The 26,360-nt window shown below is 35.5% G+C and overlaps 1 protein-coding gene across 5 annotated transcripts in view; it reads right to left on the bottom strand.

The window, feature by feature from the left end:
• The window catches only part of DCC (DCC netrin 1 receptor), a 1,226,567-nt gene that overhangs the window by 126,632 nt on the left and 1,073,575 nt on the right, over window positions 1–26,360 (bottom strand). For 4 of the 5 annotated variants that reach the window (XM_017951762.3, XM_017951759.3, XM_017951760.3 and 1 more), the window contains exons 16-20: window positions 24,815–24,910; window positions 19,020–19,252; window positions 13,505–13,643; window positions 7,777–7,884; window positions 1,069–1,263 (exon numbers count right to left, since the gene is read on the bottom strand). In XM_017951762.3, the coding sequence (XP_017807251.1) occupies window positions 1,069–1,263; window positions 7,777–7,884; window positions 13,505–13,643; window positions 19,020–19,252; window positions 24,815–24,910 (771 nt within the window). The remainder of the gene's footprint in view (window positions 1–1,068; window positions 1,264–7,776; window positions 7,885–13,504; window positions 13,644–19,019; window positions 19,253–24,814; window positions 24,911–26,360) is intronic. The other variant, XM_017951763.3, reaches the window with a different exon arrangement.

Genomic DNA, 26,360 nt, shown 5'->3' with positions numbered 1-26,360 from the left:
AACCCAGCTTTTGAATAGCTCACTCATCAGAATTCTGAACTTTCTTATTTACTAGGGTACCTTTCCTAGAAGAATTGAGGAATAGGCTATACAGTTATTCTAAGACTCTTCTTCTAGTGTGTCAAATAATTGCGTGAGATACTAATCATTCATGTGTTTCTAATTTTTTAGTTTACTATCATGTATTAAGTTTTCTGCCAGTCGTAGAGGTATGATGTGATCACAGATTTAAGAGCTAAGTTATTCTTCGTTAGAACAACACATATCATGCCTTAAATACACAACTTCAAATATTAGCTGTGAAACTTATTTCAAATTATTCAATTGTTAAATGAATTAAACATTCAAAAATTTTGAATAAACATTCAAAATTAAACATTCAAAATAATTTGAATGTTTCAAATTATTTTCAGTTGTTAAATGACTCTTCAAACCATTTGCCCCCAGAAGAATAATACTGTGCTCTAAAATAGTAAGTACTTATATGGAAATATTTTGATGTAATCACTACTATTCAGTTTTAGTGTTTTTCTGTATGGACATCTTTCTTCTAGATATCATATTGCAAATTTTTTTATAGTTTCTACCTTGACACTTTACAATAAATACACTTTTTTGTTTGTTTGTTTTGGAACTTTCTGTCTTGCCATATCAAAATTTTATTTAATATATAAGGGATAATAGTACCTGAAAGGAAATGCCTAAAGTTGAAAATAATATGCTATTCACATAATTCAATACATTTTAATATTTATCCCCTTATATAAAATGACTGAAGCGTTTCATTATATTTTGAATAGAACCAATATACATGACATCAATACAAACTTCTAGAAGGACCCTAAATGAAAAAAGTCAGGTTAAATATGTTTGCCATGTGCTGATGGCAGATCTTTCTTTGATATGTTGGCTTTGAGCATAAAAAGATACATTTTAATTTATTTTAAATGTCCACTGCAGCCATGTTGCCAACAAGAGATGGCGCAGGGCTATTTCTAACACAGACTGCAAAGCTATTTTATAACAATCCCACAGGAGAAGAAAAGCATAACAGGAAAGTATTCAAACCTTTCAGAGTCCTGAAGAGGATGGGATCAGAGAGCGGCCCCACTCCTTTCAAATTTCGTGCTTGAATCCGAAAGTAATACATAGTGTCAAGGTTGAGATCCATGATTTGATGAGTAAGCCGATCACCACTGATTGTTTCCATAATCCAGTCATCAATTGGGATGTTCTTGTCCAAGGTATAAAACAAGATGTAAGCTGCATAAATAGACAAATGTGACTTAATTTGTTGTACTACATGCTGCAGTTCTGTTTCCAAATACCCATGTTTTCCAAATGTAATTTACAATAATTATATGTCCACAGTCTGTAAACTACAGCAGTTCTGTAAGTAATGTCTTTTTTTCATAATGCAAGCATTAGATAATTGCTGCAATGTACAGAATCAGAAAATAGAATAAGCTGTTAGAAATAAAAATATCTGCCACATTTAAAAATGTGTGCTTTCTGCTACCTATAAATCTTGATTATTAGTTTGCTCTAATATGAAAGCATGATGAAAAATGTTAAACAGAGATAACAAGTCTGTATAATTTTCCCTGTAGTCCACTGATGAAAATAAACAATATTTATTTTGACTTGTGTTCAATAAAAATGTATTGGAAGGTATAAAATGCCATGCATGTTTAAAGTGTAATATAAATAAATGATCATATTTGATCACTATAATGACTTAGTGAGGGTGCCAGGGGCTATGTTGCTTTCCTTTCACAGATGATGAAGCCACAGGTGACCCAAGCTGATTGGTAAAATGTCTGGGCAACATTCTTCACCACCACACTATGTATGGGATTCTTTACCAGTATACTATTTCTCCCAGTCCGGTCTAGCTTGTCAAATAAATAAGTATTGCTGGATAACTGTACATAATCTAGTTATTATCTTAGATATTAATAACCTATGTTTAGATAGTATTATTTATTTTCTGTGTTAGGGGATATGTTACTTGAATGCTAGTTGTGTGTACTCAGTTATGACAGTCTAATATGTACTCGAAAAATCCAAGGATTCTTGTCACATATTTATATTCTAACACTATACTTAACCAATTTGTGACCTAGCTCTAATTTAAAAATGTTAATTAACAACTTTTATATTTTGTTGTCAGATAATATCGTAAAGGTACTCATGATAGGTGTCATTGATAAACAAATGTCGTGCTGATCTCCATTTCTGCCACAATTCTTCAATGCTATCTATATAACATAGGCTATAAGTGTCCCTCATTTTATTTATGCATCAAATACATTCTTTGTAAGTTATTTTCTTAAGAGCAAGTGTCTTCCTTTGATTTACCTATTCTTTCCTTTTGAGTCCCTCTTGTCCCAGCTGGACTGGAGATCTTCACCCACGGGTCTTTGCAGTGGTTATGGGTTATGTCAGAGGGTTCTCAGACTCAGAAAATAGCCATGCACACTATGTACATCTCAGCACAAACCCTCGCTTAGAGGAAGACTGTTCTCCATACCGTGATTATTCTTCCTTCCCGCTTATTCCCACACCATTCCACCTTTCCTCACTCCATCCAAATCCTACTCATCCATTAAGGTGTACTTTAAGCTGTATTTGGCCTATGAAACCTTCCTCAATCACAAATTTCCTCTCCATAAACATTGTAACACACTTCAATAAAGTAAAAACACATGTACCGTTTTGTATCACTCATCACTTAATCCTATAGTGCCTTATAGAATTATGCCTGGGCTTGGGGGATGCGTCACTGGATATTTTGTCCTTCTGATTATGTAAGATTAAGCAATGTTATAATCTCCAACATCTGGAAGACCATTTCTCTTAAATTTTGACAAATGCTGAAAACTTACATGTGTTTTGTATTGACTTTCACCTTTCCCCTAGGTTCGGTATTTCCCAAATCTGCATAATCATGATAGTTACCTGAAGGATAGGTACAGATCATAAAATACAGACCCCAAGGCAGGATATGTTGATTTCATACATGTGGTGAACAATTTTTGATGAGCACCAATTATCCTCATCCTCTAGTAATATCATGCCTTTGTGTATTCCTTTCTGTCGGTATATAGATGGGTCCTAAGTCTTGTTTCTAACCAATAGAAGACAGGAAATGCAATGGAATATCAATTTCACAATGGTGTTACTTAAGATCATGACATCTGCCTTGCTAGCAGATACCTGACTCTCTTCTTTTGCCGTTGATGAAGACATCTGCCCAACGGAGAATACTTTGTGGCAGGAACTGAGGGTGGTTTCTGGCCAACAGCCAGTTAGATACCGGCTGTTGAATCACATGAATCATGACAACAATCACATAAGTTTAGAAGCAACTATTTCCCCTGTGAAACCAAAGATGAGACCTCAGCCAGGTGAACATCTCAATTTGCAGCCTTGTAAGAGACCCCAAAGCTAAACTGTGCTCAGATTCAAGACCCACAAAAGTTATAAGATAACAAATATGTGCAGTTTTAACCTGCTAAGTTTGTGATAATATTGCTACATAACAATAGGCTTCTAATACTATAGGTCAAGGGTAACCTCAGTAATCTGTACCCCAAATGATTTCTGTGATCAACAAGGTCAGGAATATTGCTATACAACAATAGGCTTCTAATACTATAGGTCAAGGGTAACCTCAGTAATCTGTACCCCAAATGATTTCTGTGATCAACAAGGTCAGGGACATAATGGATATGTGGGATCTGTACATTTTTGGCATTTGTTGTGATGTCAGTGATGAAGATATGAGTATCTTGAGATGTTGAGAGCTTCGAAGCTAAAAGGCTTACCAAGATAAAGAATTTAACGCTTACCAAGATAAAGCGTTTAAAATCGACAGCTCTGGGATCAAACTAAAGTTGAAGGTGCAGACATCAGTTTCTGACAATTCCAAATTGTATCTGAGCAAATTCCTTATATATGTGGTGAAGCCTACCCTTTTCTTAAAATTTAAGAACTGAGATGGAGAATAGAAACAGACCTCATCATTAAAAAGTCTAAAAAATGGCCTTGGAGAAAACAAACAACTTCACTGGGATGTGTATGTTTGGTATATTTGAGAAATAATAAATTCATCATTGAAGTCTTACCTTATACATTTCTACATAACCACACAAGTTGAACAAATGTACTGGTTTCTCACTACCTTTCTGTACTTGTATACTTACTCTCTGTGTCCAAGTATCGCTTTTTTTTTTTTTTTTTTTTTTTTTTTTTTTTGGATACAGAGTCTCGCGCTGTCACCCAGGCTGGAATGCAATGACTGGATCTCTGCTCACTGCAGCATTCGCCTCCCAGGTTCAAGCAATTATCCTGCCTCAGCCTCCCCAGTAGTTGGGATTACAGGCATATGCTACCATGCCTGGATAATTTCTGTACTTTTGTAGAGATGGGGTTTCACCATGTTGGCCAGGCTGGTCTAGAACTCATGACCTCAGGTGATCCTCCCACCTCAGCCTCTCAAAGTGCTGGGACTACAGGCATGAGCCACTGCGCCTGGCCTCTTTTTCTTTCTTTTTTTTTTTTTTTTTTAAAACCTCAGAATTCCTAACTCTACTATGGATACTTTTCCAGAGAAAGTAACAAAGGGAATAAAATGTTCTGCCTTCTGGAAAGCAATATTTAAGAAGCAAGTGGAAGAAATTTCTGCAAATCGGACTGAGAAGCTATATCCCGGCAGTGGGAAGAAAAGTGCTTTGATGATTTTACAAACGGGAGACAAATTAAACTAGACTATCAAATGACGCAGAAAAATAGAATATAATCTTACATATTAGACTATATTAATAAGGAAACAATCTTTGAAAGACCTAACTCTTCTATCTGTGTTGGTCTCTGGTCTTAAATATTGTTGGGCACCGCATTTATTTAGGCCTATGTTTCACATCTCTGGCTATACAGTAAGTCACCTGGGAAGCTTTTAAAAATTACCATGCTCAGTCCCTTCTCATATGAATTAAATTAAAAATCAGCTGCAAATCACTGATTTAGCCCAGTAGAATGCTAATAAGTTGGAGCAAAACATAGTGTAATAATTAAGAGTATAAACCTGAGTTTTAAATCCTGGCTCTGCCACATCTTGCTTACTTGACTTTGGGCAAATTATTTACTCAGGAAAGGCCTAAGCTTTTCATTTCAAAATGGAATAACAGGAATATGTAATCACTTATACCGTACTAAAGATCTTAGAAGAATGCCAAGCATAATATAAATGCTTAATGTATTTTGAACCATTTTCTTCTGAAAATGGCCGTCCAAATTCCTAACTTGCCAGTTTATGGTCAGAGAATTTAGGCACTGGGATTATCTGAATTTCCTTCTTTTTTGTTTAATCTTTGTGAGTACTTATATTTAAAAATTGATGATCTGGATTCTGTATAAAGCACATTAGTAAAGCCTCACCCTAGAATGGATTTCAAATTGGAATAATAATAGTCGATTTGTTTCAGAGCTCACTGGGTATCAGGGACTTTTCTCAGCACTGTATTATAACAATTCTTCTAGTGTGGTTCTATTACTATCTTTATTTTATAGGTGAGAAAGTGAGAAAGTGGGACTCAAGGATGTTAAATGAATTCCTCATGTGTCTCCCTTAGAAGCCTGAGTTCTTAACTACCCTGCTCTACTGCCTGCCATACACATGAAGGATTTAGGAAAGCAAAAAAATACAGAGGTTACATGAGAGCACATCACTCCTTGGCACACATCTACCTGGCCACACTGAGAAAGAGCTCATTTTTGTTTTATTTATTATTATTATTATTATTAATTTTTATACTTCTACGGGAAGCTGAGAATAGCACATTTGTGCCCTCCGCTTAGTGGTGTAGTATTTTTAATATTTTATCATTCTATTTTCTGGAAGTAATTTGAATAAAGAAATCAAAATACACATGACACAGAAATTCTCTTAAGGGTTCTTAGTGTTTGCTCCCTGTTAAATTGAGTCGAAATATCTCAACTTGATAATACAATTTTGTTTTCATAAATGAGCCAGGCTTTTAAAGGCAAAAGTATTGTCCCCCATACTTTTATTTTTCCATTGTGAGAGAATGGATTTTTAATAGAAAGATCCATTGAATATAATAGTAAATATCTAAGTAAAGTATGTGGACAAAGTTTCTTTTATATGCACTGTGATTTTGGCATATATAATTTTATTGCTTAGATTAATTTTCATTTCTCAATACGGGCTAGACTTCTATTTTTTTTTTTCCTGAAGAAGCAAAATTAAGCCTTCTTTCAGAGTTAAAAACTTATTCTATTGTTTACATTGACTGACAAGATTTACTTAAATAAGAGTGGAGAATTCAAATGAGTGGATAATATGACTTGTTTTTTCCTTTGCCAAAAACATATCTTTTTATATTAGAACTTGTTTTTATTTAGACAGCTTTGATTCTGTTTTTTTTTCTCTTCAAACGTATTATCTGTTGATTTTCCATAAGCTTATAAATAACTGATTATAACAAAATAAAATATAAACAAATAAAAAGCTACACAAGTACTGCCATAGAACCAATGAAAAGAGATTATAACAATGAGGAGGAAAAAAAGAAAATTGGAATGAGCCAGTCTCAGTTTTAAAAGGCCTGGCACACTGACAAGTGAACATATAAGATCTTGGGGAAATTTTGTGCCTCTCTTCTTTTTCCATATTAGTCAGCTCAAATAAAAATTCTGTTTGCTATTGCGCTAAGAGCAATTTCCTAGAGAAAACAAATCTTCAACTTAAATTTCAATCACATTTGGAATTTTCACATTATCTTTTCATTTTGCAAAATTCAGAAAGTAAATTACATAAAGTAAGTGTGCCTTCTGAAAGTATTATTTCCATGCTTATCTCTCTGTATCACAGGATGGCTGAATTACTTTGTTAATTTATAATAATGCTATCCAGCTCTTGCATGCAAAAAAAGAAGGAAAAAGGAGTGACTCTTACATGTTCCTAACCCAATGGTTCAAGTTAATTAGACTATAATGTTCACATTTTGAGTTATACAATATTTTTCATAAAAATTATATGCTATGGAGACATCTATTAAAAGCCTAAAGTGATCATTTAAATGCAAAATCTCTGATAGAACTCCATTATATTTTTCATACTAAATTAACATTACAGGCTTCTAATGGATGCTTTAATTAGGCATTGATGTAATCAGCAATATTTGGCAAAATAAAATCTGTCACTGTGAAATATTCATTATGTTCAATTTCTGTCAGTCAATATTAAGTGTTTTGTGAACTGTATGATTTAAGTAAGAAGCTAAAGCCTAAGTGAGAAACTAAAAATCCCCAAACCTCCTTATGTGCCATATAAAAAAAAATACATAGTCATTAAGCATCTTTTGTGTTTCATAATTGCCAAACAACCAGCTTCTTTATAGACATTTGTACTCAGGGGCACTCCATTAGAAGGTTGTCTTAATGCTTCAGAGAATGAAAAAGAAAAAGATCTATTCTAATTGAAATACACATTTCGTGAAGCAAATCAAATGAAGAGAGAGAGAGAGAGAGTGTGTGTGTGTGTGTGTGTGTGTGTGTGTGTTTATATGCACCATTAGAAGAATTCCATGGTCAAAAGGGGAAAGAAGAGACAATCAGAAAGGGTCACGGAGTCAGCTGAGATGTAGAAACAGAAAAATGCCACACGAAAGGCAGGAGCAATTCATGTAGTGGGTAAGCAATTACAGGCCAAGGGAGAGCTATGCTGCGAGAGAAAGTGGAGATGCTTACCAGTAATTTTCCCATTGGCTTCCAAGGGAGGCTGCCAACTCACAATGACGGCACGAGGCTTCCCTTCCCTAGTAATGACTGTCAAGTCCTTGGGAGCAGAGGTGGGGGCTGTGAGGTGAGACAGAGACAAGGCCTTGTCATTGGATGTGAAAAAAAATAAACATTGGTGCAACTTTCATCATGATGTTGACATTCAGAATCTATCGAGAAGTATATCATTTCTATTTTGTCATTTACAGTTTATTTCAAGGATTTGAATTAAATAAGCAAACGAGGATACAAAAATTAATAATTTTTATGGAAATCAAATGATTCCCAAGGTGTGATTCTAGAGAGCAGAAGAGAGTATGTGTGAATATAAAGGAGAAAAGTACAACTGGTATTTCAAGTGGGCTCACACTAAAAATATAAGAATCATTATAAGAAGGAAGAAATGTATACTTAGTGAGACAGATGATTACGTATCTTTCTTTAGTTTTTTAATTATTTTTATTTATTTTTTTTTTGAGACAGGGTCTTGCTCTGTTACCCAGGCTAGAGTGCAGCGGTGCAATCATAGCTCACTTCAGACTCAACCTCCTGGGCTCAAGTGATCCTCCCACCTCAGCCTCCTGAGTAGTTGGATCCACTGTTGCACACCACTACTCTTGGCTAATTTTTAATTTTAATTTTGATTTTTGTAGAGATGGGTCTCACTATGTTGCCACACTGGATGATTATATGTCTTCAAAAGAATTCTGTTACAACTGTAGGCATTTATAAATAAAAATGTCATCTAATTCTATACTTCCTTAAAAGCCAAAAAGTTTTCAAAAATGAGTTAAAACTGGGGTCAAAATATCTTAGTTAGGTGACATATTAGGCATCTTCTAAACCAACAGGAAGGCACGCAAGAGAAATTAAAATAGAAGAGGTAAAAAATATCTATGAGTGTCTTAGTATTAATCCAGCATGAAATAACATGGCAAAAAGTCCTGCTCCTAAGTCTACTTCTCCCACATGTTGTACTCAACACAATTTTAAATATTTAAAGGTGGCAGCAAACTGGCTAAGTTAGCCCAGCATCTTCCAGGTTTCTTCCAATCTGCTCTCTCACTTTCTGTGTTTTGGAAGACAGTTTTCCTTCTGGGTAGCTCACAATGCCGCAAGTCTATTATCCACGGCATCTTTGCTACCCTTAGTCTAACAAAGGCAGATTCATAACATATTGGGCTCTATGTTTGGGATCTGGAGGAATTTCTTGGTCTCCACATAAAAATTCTGTGTATGACAAGACATTTAGAAATCAGTCTCGAATTCTGAACTCATCTTCACCCTATTCACTTTGGTGCTTCTGCTGATCATATATTGCAGAATCTGGACATTATTAACACTGTATTTCCAGTATCTCTTCCTGAATAGCATTCTGAATATGAGCCAAATAGAGGAGACATCCATCATTCCCATTTATAATACCATTTTCTTTCCAACACCCTGATCCTCAAAGTCACTGGGATTGCAGGTTAACCAAACACGCAATTAATTTTAATGCTCGACAATGTACTTAATATATTCACATTTTCAAAAAAGAAGGAGAAGGGATGGATGGAGAAAGAGAATTAGAAGAGAAGGAGGGAAAGAAGAAGAAGAAAACATAGATCCAGTGTAGTTGATCCCTTAGCAAGAGACTGAATATATACTAACACAGTATAAAATAACAAATGTGATGTAATATAATATGATATATATGGCTTAATGAAACCAGATCAGGAAATTATTGCAAGAAATGCAGATTCATTATGGCACAATACTAAAAAGACAATGCTGTCTTAAAAAGGATTATTCTCACAGAAAGGTCATTCAGGATATTTTCCCAACTATGAATGGGAAGGTAAGATACAGTCACAAAATAACTTAGATTAGTATGTATCAAACATCACAAGGAATTTTCCACTTATGGAAGTAATTAAAATCTTTGTCTTTTTTACCAGTGAAAATAGCCTGTTTTGTCTTAACTATGTTAAAATTCAAATTGACGTTTGTTTAGAAAACAGTCAAATGATGATGATTAGATTGCTTCACTGAATCTGTTACATATTCAAAAAGGATAAAGTGACTCTTCAACTTTGGCTAACAACATAATTCATTGAAGAATTAGTTATTTAATTTAAAAAATCTAACAACCTATCTAATTCAGGTGCTGTGCAAGCTCTTATTTTTCCTCAAGTCATGTGAATATTGGTGAATAAAAATTTGGTATTGGAATTAATTACCTAAATGTCTAGCATTATCATATGAACTGCACACTGTTCCTTAATATTTGGAAAATAATATGGCCCTCACAACTTCAATAATCCCTACCAAGTCAAGTAGAATTCCTCTGGCTTGCTCTTCCCCTGAGTTCTTGAGTTCTGCCTGGAATGATTTCTAGAAATTCTTCGTTGTCTACCCATTCTCTTTGGATTAAATATAAATAAAAATAAACACCAGGACCTCTAGGATTTATATTCTACTTTCTTTTATGTACCTCATTCCCCTTGTTGTCCCATGAACACTGTGCTCAACTCGCTTTGAGCCAATCATAAGTGTCTCTTTAACACATCATCTTTCTGACACCTGCTTGGGTATTTTTACACATGAGTTTTCCATCCTTTGGAAATCCCTGGAATGAGTATGTGATGATTCAACTAAGCCATAGCTCAAATGTCACTTATTTTGTGAAACTTCCTCTTATTTTTCCAGACAGAATCTGCACTTTGTTTGCTCTGATTTCAACTTGTCCACAATTTTGTGATTATATTTCTGATAATACTTCAGGACTTTAAAAAATACTTTTTCTTTTTTATTGGACCATAATTCTCTCAAAGACATAGACTCCTTACCAAGTTCCTATCTCAAAGCATGACAATTTGAAATGAACATTATTAAAAACCCTTAATTAATATCTTGGTCCACTAGACAAGCATTGCCCTCTGATTACTTTGGCTCTCAATTTTTCCTATACTTGTATTTCTTTATTAAGTACATGAATGGAAGGTAACATTTAAGTTTCAGAATTCAGCCATAGGAATTATATTGGGCATTTGTTATTTGGACTATCCAGTATCACATCCCCTCTTCCTTTTAAACAAGGATTTGTTTTTTCTCTTTGAAAAACAAGCTCTCCATGGTGTATATGTGCCACATTTTCTTAATCCAGTCTGTCACTGATGGACATTTGGGTTGACTCCAAATCTTTGCTATTGTGAATAGTGCCGCAATAAACATACGTGTGCATGTGTCTTTATAGCACCATGATTTATAATCCTTTGGGTATATACCCAGTAATGGGATGGCTGGGTCATATGGTACATCTAGTTCTAGATCCTTGAGGAATCGCCATACTGTGCAGCCATAAAAAAGGATGAGTTTGTGTCTTTTGTAGGGGCATGGATGCAGCTGGAAACCATCATTCTTAGCAAACTATCACAAGAACAGAAAACCAAACACCGCATGTTCTCACTCATAGGTGGGAACTGAACAATGAGATCACTTGGACTCGGGAAGGGGAACATCACACACCGGGGCCTATCATTGGGAAGGGGGAGGGGGGAGGGATTGCATTGGGAGTTATACCTGATGTAAATGACGAGTTGATGGGTGCTGACGAGTTGATGGGTGCAGCACAGCAACATGGCACAAGTATACATATGTAACAAACCTGCACGTTATGCACATGTACCCTAGAACTTAAAGTATAATAATAATAAAAAATAAATAAAAATTAAAAAAAAAAAAAAGGAAAAACAAGCTCTCCTCTGTATCCTGAAAGCTTGGTAGCAATATCGATTGGGAATTCTATAGTCTTATCCCATCTTCTCCCTTCACCTGTCTCAAGAGATGTCAATAATGTTCTCTCTTTTGTGAAACTGAATCTACATACAAGGAAATAAAAAAGGTGGAGTCAAACAATTGCTATGGTAGCACCTTGAGGGGATAGACCAATAGTTCCTCATTTCTATAGCCTAGGAATAATAAGGCTGATGCCTGTCTCTTTCCAAGTCCTAATTATTTAAGGTGTCCTTCCTGTCACTTTTATTTTACTTCAGTTAACCAAAATCAAATGAAGGATTCATTATGTGGACAGAATGAAATGTTTGATTTCAAAAATTTTCCTGTCACTCATATCTTTATCATGAGCCATTTCAACACACAATGGTGTAGCCCCAAACTTTATCTGACAGCAGAACTAGAAGCAAACTTTACAGTTATTTTATTCACTGAATTTCCTTCTCACAGTTATAAAACCTGCAGACACTTGTGAATTACTTCTTGCTTCTCATCATCACTCAGGGATCCTATCTATGTGCTATTTACACTTTTGTCCAGATGATTACCTTTTATACTAACCACATTTCTAAAAGTTAATATCTTTTTGTTAGCAATGGGTCTCACCACTGGTGTCTCTACAAGGCTAGGCGGTTGATGAGAAATCAATAGGGTGCATATATCAAGTCAGATGTTGGCGTGCATTTTATGTTTATGAGAGGAAAAAAATGAATGAATTTGCTCATATTAAGATGAAAATACTACTACTTCTCTTTCACACAGGGAAGGCCAGATTTCTTACTATTTCACATTTATCTACATTCATCTCCTTTCAAGTAAAAAGGAAGAGCAGACTGTTTACTTGTTCACTCTATCCAATAGTATGTATCTCATCCAGCTGGTCTTACTCACCCTAAGAAGCTGTGAACATTCTGAATTTAGGGTGGAATTCTGAGAAGAAGAGATAATACTAAGTAAAATAGAAAAATAGGATGTTAAAATTAAATTAGGTCAACTAGAAATCTGCTTGCTGAAAGAAGTATCTACAGATATGTAAAAATATTCTCACTAGAACTCTAACAGTTAAGATAATAGTTGGAGAAAAAAATTAGAACTGCAATACCATGGGACAAATTCTAATGGAAAGAGAAATTCAGCTTACCCAGGAAAGAGCTTTATTGGCATTTTTTTAAATTTGAAAATTGGTGTAGTTTACCCACAAATATGATATATCATGAAACCAATAAAAAAATATTAAGCCCTCAATTCTCCAGAAGTTGGATTTCTGTGAACTATAAATGTCAAGTACACTGCATCCTTGTTAAGGTTATAGACTCTACATTTACGATCCATAGTAAATGTGACCAGCAAAAATTACAGTGAATTGCATTACCCTAGATATGAACTATTTAAAATTGCATAAAGGTCTTCTATTACGTTATCCCATTTCCAAAGAGTGAATAAGACCACCTGGAAACTCCTTCCCATATCCAGTCAAGGTTATTCACAGTAAATATCCATGAGACTTCAGTTGTAATGCAATGTTTTGTTTTGCATCTTTTTTTTTTTTTCCAAGATGGGAAATACCTACCATGGCTATTATTCAAAGACACAACTGTTTTGGACAGAGTTCAATGGATAGATTGCTGTTCTTTACTTAAATGTAGTGAAAAGAAGATTTATAGTCAGATCCCCTGAGTTAACATCCTGAAAAAACCATGTATTGATCATGAAAGCAGATTATTTAAGCCATTGGAGATTCATTTATTTTTCTAGTGTGAGAAGAATACTCTTAGATATAAAAATGCTATGAACTAGAGGATGAAATATTTTATATAAGATAAGGTATAATTGAGACACCATAGGGAACACATGTTCTAATTTCCACAGAACCTGGGAAATGCGATTACCAAGGGTCAAAGGTAGACATTTCCTCACATACCTGCTTCATACGTGGTGGCATGCGCAGTCATGCTCCAAGTACTGGACCTTCTGTTTTTTGTTACCATGACCGAGAATTCATACATTGTGTTTGGTTTGAGGCCTGTTGCTGTGTAACTTAGAGATGTTGTGTCTTCTGACTATACAAGTAGGAAATAGCAAAGAGATAAAAAATAAACTCTATCAACTTGGTAAATCAAGACATGGAAAAAGACTGTTAAACAACCCAGCACAAAAGTAATCTACTCCCAAACAGTAGAGGAGTAGGGCATAGCACTGACTCGACTTCCCATCTATTAACCAGTTCACACTGGCTGATTATCCATCTACAATATAACCAATAAAATTAGGTATTATGGTTGTCCAAAGGGGCTACTAGATAGAAAATTTTCCTAGTAAGAGATGGTGAAAGGTCTAACATGTTAAGGCATATTTTCCATATGATCAGGCATATGAGACTATGCCTCTTATAAATGTCAATTTGTGTTTTGTATTTAGATATCTTTTTTCAAAGTTAAATACTTACCTTTATTAAAGAACCAGAGCAACAGGACAAATTCCACTTCCTTCTGTCAACTTGAGTTTTGAAATTTTCTGCATTGAACTTAATTCATTTATAATCAAAATCTGTTTGCTTTTTTTGCATAAGTTTTAATGTTGTATATTTTAAATAGACCATCGTTATTATTTTCCACTGGTAACAAAGTTAATTTATTAGAGTTCTACTGCTTATTATGTTTTTCAAAAAGCCTTTAAGGTTTAAACTTTTAGGGCTTCCAGAATCCATTTACATCGTATAGAGAACATGAGACAAAAGCAATGCTGTGTCACGTGGTTTTCATTCTTTGTGTAGACTTCACATTAAACAAACATTTAACGATGGTAACTGGAGCAATTGATCAAGGAAGGAACAGCAAATTGGATAAATACTAAAGGATTACATTGGTATTTAAAGCGGTGTTGGTGTTACTGTAGTCTTTTGAATCCATTCTTTGTCTTTTAAATGACAAGTTAGAGATATTTTAGTAGAAAGTAAATTATAGTTCTTTATTGCTTACTCAAAATATCAAAATGGGTAATAAAGAAAAAACATGCTGCAAGGTTTAATATGTTAATTTTCCATATAAGCAAAAAAATTGAGACTATCATCTTATAAATATCATTTTGTGCTTGGTATGAGGTATCTTTCTTCAAAGTTAAATATTTTAAAACTTATTACAGTTATTATGTCTAAAATAATTAAGAAAAGCTCTTTTCCCCCACTCATATCATATGTATCTCACCCTTACTACTGTAGGAAGGGATATCTTTTTTAAAAAATTCTGCTATGAATCCTTCTTAGGTTATAGTTATGAAAATTGTGTATTTCATTACAACTCCAAATAAATATGTAACTGTACTAATAACTTTTCGGTGATGTGCCTATCCAGCCTACTAAAGCGATGACCTCAAATATTTATCAGAAGTCTTCTTAAAAATAACTGTAGGTTGGCGCTGTGACTCACGCCTGTAATCCCAGCACTTTGGGAGGCCAAGGCTGGTGGATTACCTGAGGTCAGGAGTTCAAGACTAGCCTGACCAATATGGTGAAACCCTGTCTCTATTAAAAATACAAAAATTAGCCGGGTGTGGTAGCATGCACCTGTAGTCCAAGCTACTCGGGAGGTTGAGACAGGAGAATCGCTTGAACCTGGGAGATGAAGGTTGCAGTGAGCCAAGATCAGGCCATTGTATTCCAGCCTGGACGACAGAGTGAGACTCCGTCGCAAAAGTAAAAAATAAGAAAAACCTGTAAAAATATATGCCCTAAATAAATGTAAATATTTTTTTGGTATAATCAGGAAGATGAAATTCCATCAAATAAAACACAAAGTGGTCAGCTAGTATCTGACATGCAGATATATTACTTCCACTCTTGCCTTCCTTCATGATCATGAACACCTCTAAGTCTTAGAAATGGAAATAAAAGGGAGAAATGAGGCAATAAGAAATATTTTAGGTAAGAGAGCAGGATCATATCTCAGTAAAAACAGTTTCTGGGCACAGACCCCACTGGCATTTGAGAGGCCAACAAGTAAGATCGTCTTTGTGTTCTAGATTGACACCTTTGCATTCTGTAATACCATGAATTGCTGAGTTTCCTCTAAAACCTTAGAGAAAGCTACTGCTTATCTTTAAAAAAGCCTAGAAATACTTTGGAAAAACATGGTCAGTTATCTCTGTGAGCATAGAATAACCAGATAGTACCTCTCTGAGCCTTACTTTTTTTTTTTTTTTTTTTTTTTGAGATGGAGTTTCGCTCTTGTCACCCGGGCTGGAGTGCAATGGCGTGATCTCGGCTCACTGCAACCTCAGCCTCTCGGGTTCAAGCAATTCTCATGCCTCAGCCTCCCATATAGCTGGGATTACAGGTGCTCCCCACCACACCCAGCTAATTTTTGTATTTTTTAGTAGAGATGGGGTTTCGCCATGTTGGCCAGGCTGGTCTCGAACTCCTGACCTCAGGTGATCCACCCGCCTCGGCTTCCCAAAGTGCTGGGATTACAGGCGTGAGCCACTGAGCCCAGCCTGAGACTTTTATTGTGTGTAAAATGGACACAACCATAGCACTGACTTCATAGCATTAATTAAAGTGCAAACTAAGACAAGTAAAACATAATGTTTGGCCCAGAGAAAGTATTAAATAAATCTTAGATACATTTTTTCATGCATTGTCTCTTGTTGTATGTAATTTTAGGCATGTGTTATATGCTCCCCCCGTTGAGTTATATGCAGTTTGAGAGCTGAGACTGCATCCTGCACAACTTCATATCCTCTGTAACATCCATGTTATATCTAGTAAGCACTAGTCAACACTCAATGGATATTTTGAATAGAAATTTGTATAAAACATCATATGATTAAATACCTTAAAAGAAAAACATATAGAAAATATCTCCATTTGGTCAGCAAAGTTAATACAGGGTTTTAGACAATCAAACCATGAGCATCTGTATTATAGCTTGATTTGGGACTAAATGGAACTAGAAGAGCACTCCTGTGGGGAAATCCCTGGATAATGCCATTGGGGTCATCTGAGATTCAGCTCTAGTTTAATGAGGAATTTCTGTCAAGTTATATCACCTACCTCTGTCTTCATACTTAACTACAAAGAATCTCATTGTTTTTACAGTAAGTATGGATATTTCCATCATATAGATGAGAAAAATGAGACTGAGCAGGGTAAGTTTCATGACAGGATGTTGCAAAGTCAACCCCTGAGCCCAGGTCATGTGGTTCCATGTATGTTTTGTTTCATATCGTGTGTATGTCCTGCCTACCTTTTAAAGCTGTAGTGGAAATGAGATGAAGTAAAGATATGACATTGGCTTGAAAAGTACAAAGTGAAAACTCAAACAGTCTATTACCATTATTTGTAAAATTTAAATTTATTGTGTATCTTTCTAGTTTCCCCTAACCCTTCTCACATCAGGTTGTGGATATATATGGAGAGAGAAAGAGAGAGAGAGGGACAGTATGTTAGTAATGAAAATCTTCTGTCAGGGAAGATGAAGGGAAGAGGAACAGTTAAAATCTTTTTGGATTGGGTCTCACCTCACAGGCGCTCTTTGTGAGATTCAGTAATTCCATGTCTGCTGTAGTAACTATTCAACTGAAATACTTTGTTTCAGGAAATTTTGGAACTCAAACCATTCTGGAGAAAACAATCATTATTCCTTAGAACATTTCACATTCTGGCAAAGTCGCCATGGCCATTCTGTGAAATGAATGTATCTACAAAGTACAGCAATTATGACATACAATTTTTAAAGTGAGAAAGTGCCTTTTAAAAGTAAACTTAGAGAATCGGGCAATCTATATAAAGAGATTTTTTTTTTAATGGTCTCATATGTTTCATTGGTTGTCTTTTCTGATGATGTTATCTTTATTTATAGTTCTGCTGAATCTTAAATCTACTACTGTAAGGAGATGGATAGGGTACTTACTACATACCTTATATCAATGATACTATTTAGACTTGCCTGGAGAGTTTTTCCAAATACCTCACCTAACAAGGCAGCAGTACCAAAGAAAACTGTCTTTAAATGGTTTCAACTAAAATCTGATTTATGATGAAATGTGAATTTTATGGAATTTAAAAGTTGAAAGACACCAGAGGAAGATCCAGCATGGCTATGGGCAGAGGGAGGCAAGCTTACAGAATTGGTGGTGGGATTTAGCCACAGCTCCAGGACTGGAGTTAAAAACACCCTCGAAATATTTTCATCCCCCCAAAATCACTACTAGCTTGAGGCTGGATTCAGGAGGATGGTAGTTCAGTGAAAAGAACATTGGCTAAAGTATCAGGAGATCTAAAATCTCAAGAGCTACCCCAATCGAGTGGTTAAGAGAATACAAAAGGAGTAGGAAGGAGACAGATGGCCAGGGTTGAACTATTGATTTCTTAGTTGTTGGGTGATATTTATGCTCTTATTTTCAAAACTGACTTCTTCATTCCCAATCAGTATCTTGTGAAGGTTTAAGTTCTAAATGTGTTTTTATACATTGTATCTCTCAAATAACTTATGAATTCTTTTAAGTTTATCCATAGAGCTGAGTGTATAACTCATCCTAAAATTATATGTAATAAGTAACAATGACTACACCATGTTTTCTTTCAAAATAAACCATCTCTCTGATGTAGTATATTTCTAGGTACATCGTAGGTTCTTGACAACTACTTGTTAATCTTCTCATTTTTGTCTACATTTGTATATTTTCTATATATACTAAAATCATAGCAGTTTCAGGAGGTAACAAAATTATCTTAGTATATAACTAGTTGTTATGATCCCTGAGGCTGGTTGATAGAGATTTGAAAGTGGTAATGACTGTCTCAAATACGTATCCCTGAGGAGCTCTTAAAGAGGCTGTGAGATGACTAGACAAGAACGGAGAGCTGGTGAATGAATTCATATTAGCTAAAGGGGAGTGTGGATTGTGAGTTTTCTTTACCACATGAGGGTGTTTTCAAGGCTAAATGAAGTAGATGTTAATGGCTTAGAGTACTGAGGCTACAAAAAATATCTTCAAGTTATCTATTCCCAGTTATATTCACTGAAAGATGGGTCTCTGTGACATTAACAGAGCCGCTTTGGAAATCAATCTAGATTCCAAATGGAAAAAAAAAAAGATACCAAAATCTATCCAGAAAATTAACATAGATCTCTGCTATTTTCGAGGGACAATGACATTCTCTTGTACAGAATCAAATCATTTATACGAACTCAGCATCTGGTGAAAATCAAATAACATTTTACAGCACTTGATATTTTCCTGAACCTTGCCTTAGAATTGTTTCCTAAAATACAATTATTCTCATGTTAATTTTAGATATTGAGTTATTAAAATACTTCGTTTTTCCACATAGATACACAGCAACAAAATGACTCATAACAGTCCAGGAGGGGTTTAAAACAATGCATTAAACAACTGTCAGTTCATTTTAAATTTAATGCTATCAAGTAGAACTTCACCTTGTATTTTGCACTCGCAGAAAAGCTGGTTCTCCACCGGACAGTGTAAAGTCGCACCTCAGATGTCTTTTGGTTCTTAGGGACAGAGTTGTCTGCCCAGCTGACCCTCACAGCATCATGGGTAAGAGCCACAGCCTGTACACCTACTGGTGGGAGCATGGGGGTGGAGAGATCTGGGACCGAGGTGGGGAAATCATCAAGCAAAGGATAATAATCAACTGGGTCAGTGGGATCTGGGTTTAAAAAACCCACCAAATGAAACAAACAAATACATACATAAATAAAAGCGTTAAAAAATAAATATCAGTGGTAACACATCACAATGAGTTAAATGCATGGCAATAATGATGAAAGGGAACATGAGAAGAACAGAAAAAAAAGTAATTAATTCAATCGGAAAACACATTAGAAACAGTATTGCTATATTGCAAAAAAGTAATTGAATATTTTCTATAATTTACTCATTCCCTTATAGAGTGGTTTTATCAATTTGACTGTCACTTCTGCTTATATATTTTAAAGTCCATTTTTAAAATGTTGCACATTGCTTCTTAAAAGATACAGTCATAGAATCTAACAGTTTTATTACTACATAATTTAAAATAATAAGATAAAAAAGGGGTTCTGGTTTATTTCTGTCTACAAAAAAACTAATTGTTTATCTAATACCTAATTTTTTGTTTATTTTCTCCCCCTTGTCTAACTTAATAGGGTTTCCCTAACGTTTTCGTTGTTGCTTAGCTTGTATCCACAAACACATTTCCTAGGCAAGAAATAAATAAATAATAAAGAACAAAGTACCCCGACATCCACAGCAACCTGTGTGTGACTGTGATTGCACAAAGCCAGAGTGACCAGGTACACATGATCCCATGGATCAATTATATATTTGATAACTAAGTTTCAGACAGCACCTGATTTGTCAGGCTTTCTTAGACTGGAATCCTTGAAAATGTAGAAGTGTGATTTTACCCACATTCCCAGAGAGTAATTAGCTAAGTTTTTAGTCTTGGTAGGAGATCCCATATTCCACATTCCTAACATTTTATATTATTGGATGGGAAGACAGGATTAACTACCTACAGACTTATGAGATTTGCACTGAGGTATACACATGCTTTGATCCATAATATAATGAGAATCTGCACAATAATGTGTGTGTGTTTACAAAATTCTCCAAAATTTTGTTTTACAAAACAAAATTCTCTTGTAATCATGTTTATGCTGTGATATCAGAATAAGGAAAGCTGATTTTGTGGCCATAGTAATAGTCTAACTTTGAACATTTGATTTTATACTTAAAACATTTACATTTAAAAATATCTTTATATTATGTAGTGTATTATATTCTAACAAAAATAATAAGATGTGATAATGTAACTCTCAGACTGGGCATATGATGACATTTGGGGAAATGAGACCTACTAAAATGTTGGGTGTCTACAGCAGCATAATACATGGTTTATTTTTTTCAACAACCTAGTTTAAAGTGGATTGACTGCTGGCAGGTTTTGATGATTACTTCACTTTGTCCACTGCATTTCAAATGCCTATCTCCTATTCATCACCTGTTTTCCAATGAATTATTTAGTAGTTTACTAGTCTGTGGTCTTTGGAGCAAAATATAAAACTGAAAACAAAAACTGGAAAAAAAGGGGAGAGAGAGAGAGAGAGAGAGAGAGTTGTGTTTAAAATTTAATGACAGAGCCCAGGCTTTCTGTGTTTTCTTTGATGTCTATTTTTATTAAGGCATCCTTTAAACTCAAATGGATTTATAAAATGATGAAGGGGAAAGAGAAGATGTTGCAGTCTCCACAAGGATTTCAATCATTCATCAGATTTGTGTAGCAGTGGAAGACATATTTGCCAAATTAAAGCAGGTGCTACTTTGCTTTACTTGTTTCTATTTTTATCTGACTTTACAAGAAGAACGTGATATACATATGGGAGGTTCTCTAATTTACAGACTCCTTTTTTGACCTATGTTACTGGATTGCCCTCTTTGTTTTATTAATTCAGGTTCATTGGTAAACATATTAACTGTAGAGTTTTTCACAGGTGCCATTCATAAGGTTTTGAAATACGGTGATTCTTCTTCAAGAAATGGTAATAGTCAATCCTGCTATTTCTGATCTTAAATGAGTATACTATTCATGACTATTGTTATTGAGTTTCTTGGAGTCAGTTCCAGAATGCTTCTCTCAAATTTCAAGGAAGGGTGTTGGGTGGTATTTTACCGATGGACTTACACAGTCCAGAAATTTCTATCCTTGGCCAAGTTTTATCTTTCCCATTTTATGGAATAATATTTTTTTCAGGTGTGGCTTGTCATCCTACATGACACTTCCTCCAGAACTGTGCTAGTAAAATGAACACTAGTTATATGAACTATTTAAGTTTAAACAAATTAAAATTAAATAACAAAACATTCACTTCTTGTGTTGCACTAGGCAATTTCAAGTGTTAAACTGTTACAAAAACCTAGTGTTTGATGCAGATATAGAGCATTTCCAACAAAGCACAGCATTATCATGCATAGCAAGCACAGCTATTAATACACATTGCATATATTAATAGTCTTTTTCTCTCAGGTCAGAAACTATTAATATTTGAATAATTGAATTTAACACATTCTTTTGTTGCTACACAATTTTTTTTCTCTTCCTACTACTGGGTGATTTATACACTGACTTTGAGTGGTTACATTCAAAATAATTGAAAAAAAAGTTTAGTAAAAGACAAAATATAGCCTCAGAATTTTTGCTAAGAAAGAAATCCGTTTGATTCCTAACAGGTGTTTCGGTAAGTGCCCATGAATGTTCAGTCATTATATTAACATTCAAAATGAACTTTAGATGGGTGTGGTGACTCACGCCTGTAAAACCAACACTTAGGAAGGCTGAAGCAGGAGGATTATTTGGGGCCAGGAGTTCAAGACCAGCCTGGGCAACATAGCAAGACTCCATCTCAAAAAAAAAAAAAAAAATGCCAGGTAGGTGGCACACACCTGTAGTCCCAGCTACCCAGGAGACTTAGGTGGGAGGATCACTTGAGCCCGGGAGGTCAAGGCTACGGTGAGCCATGACTGCACCACTGCACTCCAGCTTGGGCAACAGAATGAGACCCTATCTAAAAAAAAAAAATGAACTCTAAAAATAATAATGCAATTTTACATGTGGATTGTACTTCATTTTAACATTGATAAAGCAGTTGACAATAAATCAATTCAGCAGCATATTTTATTAGTCTTCTGATTTTTATCCTCTTCCCTTCTCCAGGTTCAAGATATCTTGTCCTTCAGACAACAAGAAATAAAGGGCTTTACAGCAAAAATGAGACAACTAATGCATTTGGCCAGGTGAGACTTTCAGCAGCTCTAATGCTGATATTCCCAATACGGGATGAGGCTCCAGAGCTCACCAACATCTGTGGGCACATGTGTGTAGACAACTCCATAGCCTGATGCTTATTCTAGCTTGAGGTTTTATTGCCTGTGATATATTTTTTAGTTACATTATACGGGCCCTTGTTCAAGACAGTGCATGGTACTCCTTTGCAGAAGCTTAGAGATAGAGGATGTCTTCTGCATGGCACTGACACATTTATTAATTGAGTTTCCTTAACCTTTTATTTCATCTGTCCTTTGTTCTCCATGACATATGAAAGCAAAATAAAATAATTCTGCCACTTCCAGAAAAAGTGTTTGTTTTTTTTTTTCCTTTGAAAAGGGCTGGAATCACACATTCTTCTTGAACCCCTTAACTGGCTTTTCTTCAGTAAGAAAATTCCTCACACAAATTCCAACTATTAGTATTATTTCAATTCTCAGTTCCTTCAGGATCTGAGTCATCAGAAAACAAAAATTGCCTGGATCACTGGTGTTTTAGAAACCACTTTGGGAATGCAATATGCTAGAATTAATGCAACAAATGCTAAGAAGAATGAAGCTGATGACTCCAATGGTTCTTTCTGAACAACTTACTTTCAGTTTATTTGAATTATTTCAGCTTTACCAGTTTCTGATTGAAAAGTGATTTTTATTTGCCACCTCAGTGGTCCTTCCTTGTGGCCATTAGTTTTGGGAAGAGAATAAGAGCTTGAAAAGACTGACTGTAGTATCATTTCGCATGGCCTGATCACAAGTGCCAAGTCACCATGGCGACGAGAATCTCCTGGGGATCTTTTACTATAGGCAGGACAGAGATGGTCACTAAAGGAAAATTATGGGACACAATGGTGCAGCCAAAGTGGCCTGTTTGCTCTCAAAGAATATTGTTGCTAGCAGAGCAAGAGAATAAAGTTAAAATCCCAGACACCCATCATGTTAGCTCTTAGTTTGTATCCTGAACTTCAATTTTTCTCATCTCTCAATATTTGGAGATAACACATTTGATAGTAAATATTCTCTGGGTTATTTACTCTTTTAGAGAAGTCATGAATCCCTTTGATTATACAATGAATGGGATATACGGTCTCCACAGATAAATAAATATACTGACATCCGCCCAAAAATTTGCATTCTACTTTAGAAAGAACTTAAACCTGGAAACAATGGCCAAAGATTCAAAGAGACTACAATAGCAACTTTGCCTTAAATAATACTACTAAAATTAATACAGTGACAGTATATTCTGGAGACCATCACATAACAATTATGAATTCAAAGAACAATTGTATTCTTAAGACAGTCTATGAATGAAGCTTGTACATTTGGCAAACAAACTGCCTTCAGTTCACACAAATTTGGGCAGAAGTAGAAGCCACGGGATTCCACTATTTATTTTATAACTATTTCTTCCAACTCATCCAAATTTCAAACTTCAGTAACATCTCATGTTCTCTGGTGCTTGCTATCTCAGATCCTTTGCTTTCATTAAGGGGACAATATCTGACAAATTAAATGAGGTCTGAAGGGTGTGAGGGGACAGGTTCAATGTATTAATGAGAAAGGGAACTTGGGTTTTACTTGGAGATTTCAGACATAAGTCTGTGGCAGGGGGTTGGGGAAGTAGTCAAGTGACTTTCCAGGGACTCTGAATAGCCCTACAAATGTGTTGCTTATTGTATTTTGGAGTAAGCCTAGGCATGCTAACAAATAGCCTCCATAAATAGTTTGGATCTCACCATCTTACCCATTTCTATCTCAGTTTCCTGAGCCCTTTTACTCTTAAGTACTGCCTTTACAGTCCAACTAACAGTAAAATTCCTAAGGGTGACAAGGCCTTAAATCAGCTATCCCTTTAATGTTCTGAGGCCCTGGGCACTGCTTGGGTGACCCAGAGGCCCAGCTCAGGACAATACCACCTGTGTCACTCAGCCTAATGCAAACTACCCCCAATGGCCAGCTCTTCTTTGTCATCTTAGTTTGAAAGACACTGTGTGGAGAAGCAAGTGTATATTTAGGCATTTGGCAACCTTTATGCAGGGACAAAGATGGCATTGATTTGAGACAAGCTGCTCAGGAGATGGAAACATGGTATCAGGGCAACAAAACTATGATGCTATTGGGAAGAAACAGACTGAGAGATCTATATTCTCTAAGCCCATGTGCGAATTTACAAACTGAATTCCTCCCACTTAATTCTGACAACCAAAGAAATAAAAAAATGCATGCATATGTGTGCATGTATACATGTGTACATATCAGACTCAGAGGATAATAATTCTCTGAGGATTATCAGAGGATAATGAAACAATATATTCATTTTTGTTTCTTTGTATTTTATTTTAGTTTTTCTTTTTTCACCATAAATCAAATACTACTTTGTCAGAGGAAGATTAACAATTTCACTTACCTGTTATAGACCTGGTGGTGGCACTTTCATAAAGAGGAACTCCTTCTCCAGCATTGTTAAAAGCTTTTAGGGAGATTACATAATGGGAACTTGACTCTGGAGAAAAAACAGAAACAATATGAATGTGTTGATTTATTTAACATACTGAAATACTCAGGGCAAACATTTTCCTCAAAACAAATTTCATATAATCTACTTGGTAAATTATTTAAGAATGAGTGAGTTCGATTCAGAAAGGAAAGTGGCAGTGGGTGGTAGCAATAGGGTTTTTTGATCTTCCTCAATCCCATATGAAAACATACTGAACGACTAGGTAGAAAACCAAAAGCATTTAGCCACTCGCTGCAAACCTGTATGATGATGCGTGCCCTCGAACCCTAATATACAAGTGGGTGTGAATAAACAACCAACAGCCTCATCATTTGTTTGTTGTCTGCATCTGTGTAAGAAACATCAAAGGGAAGCATCAAACCTAAAAACAGGATAATTCTAAAATAAGTATCAGCTAATGCTGGAAAGCACAGCAGATCAGTTTCAGAACAACAAATTTAAACACTCAAAACTGACCGGCAAAGTCTCCTCTCTAGGACTGGGCCCAAACTGGGGACAACCCCCTGGGAACTGATGTAAGATATATGTAAGACTGAAACAATATTGATGAAGGGGAGAGAAAGTCCAGATAAAAGCAGGGGAGAAGAAGAACCATGAAAATTCAGAAAGCAAGCTGCCATAGTTTTTAGTCTGTATCCGGAGCTGGCAAACTTTTATAGGCCCAAATAGTAAATACTTTAGCTTTGAATGTCACATTATTTCTGTCACATTTTTATCTCTGTTTATTTGTTTACAACTCTTCAAAAATGTGGGAACCACTCATAACTCAGGCATCCATACAAGAACAAGACCTGGGCCAGATTCTACCTGTAACCTGTAGTTTGGGGAACCCTGTCTAATGAAAAGAACAGGACAGTGAGCTCTGTGTATTGAGAAGAGCTCTCTGAATTTCTGAAAGAACAGAAAAAACAAGTTGCATTAATATAAGCAATAAAAATGTATTGAGGTAAATTTCTTTACAAATTACCATAAGAAAAAATAAAATAGAATATCATTCCTATAGAATATTACAGAAAATGGATAAAAAGTAGAAGAAAATACCCAAGAAAAATAGATCAAAACTGCAATTTATGGGGGTGGGGGGCGACCAAGATGGCCGAATAGGAATAGCTCCAGCCTCCAGCTCCCAGCGTGAGCGACACAGAAGATGGGCGATTTCTGCATTTTCAACTGAGGTACCGGGTTCATCTCACTGGGGTGTGTGGGACAGTTGGCGTTGGTCCGTGGATGCAGCCCAACCAGCCAGAGCTGAAGCAGGTTGAGGCATCGCCTCACCTGGGAAGCTCAAGGAGGAAGGGAATTCCTTTTCCTAGCCGAAGGGAATTCCTTTTCCTATCCAAAGGAAATTGAGACACACAACACCTGGAAAATCTGATAACTCCCACCCTAATACTGCACTTTACCAAGGGTCTTAGCAAATGGCACACCAGGAGAT

Source organism: Papio anubis, chromosome 19 (genome assembly GCF_008728515.1).
Source record: "Papio anubis isolate 15944 chromosome 19, Panubis1.0, whole genome shotgun sequence".
Classification (NCBI taxonomy): Eukaryota; Metazoa; Chordata; class Mammalia; order Primates; family Cercopithecidae; genus Papio; species Papio anubis.
This window is presented reverse-complemented; position numbering and strand designations above follow the sequence as displayed.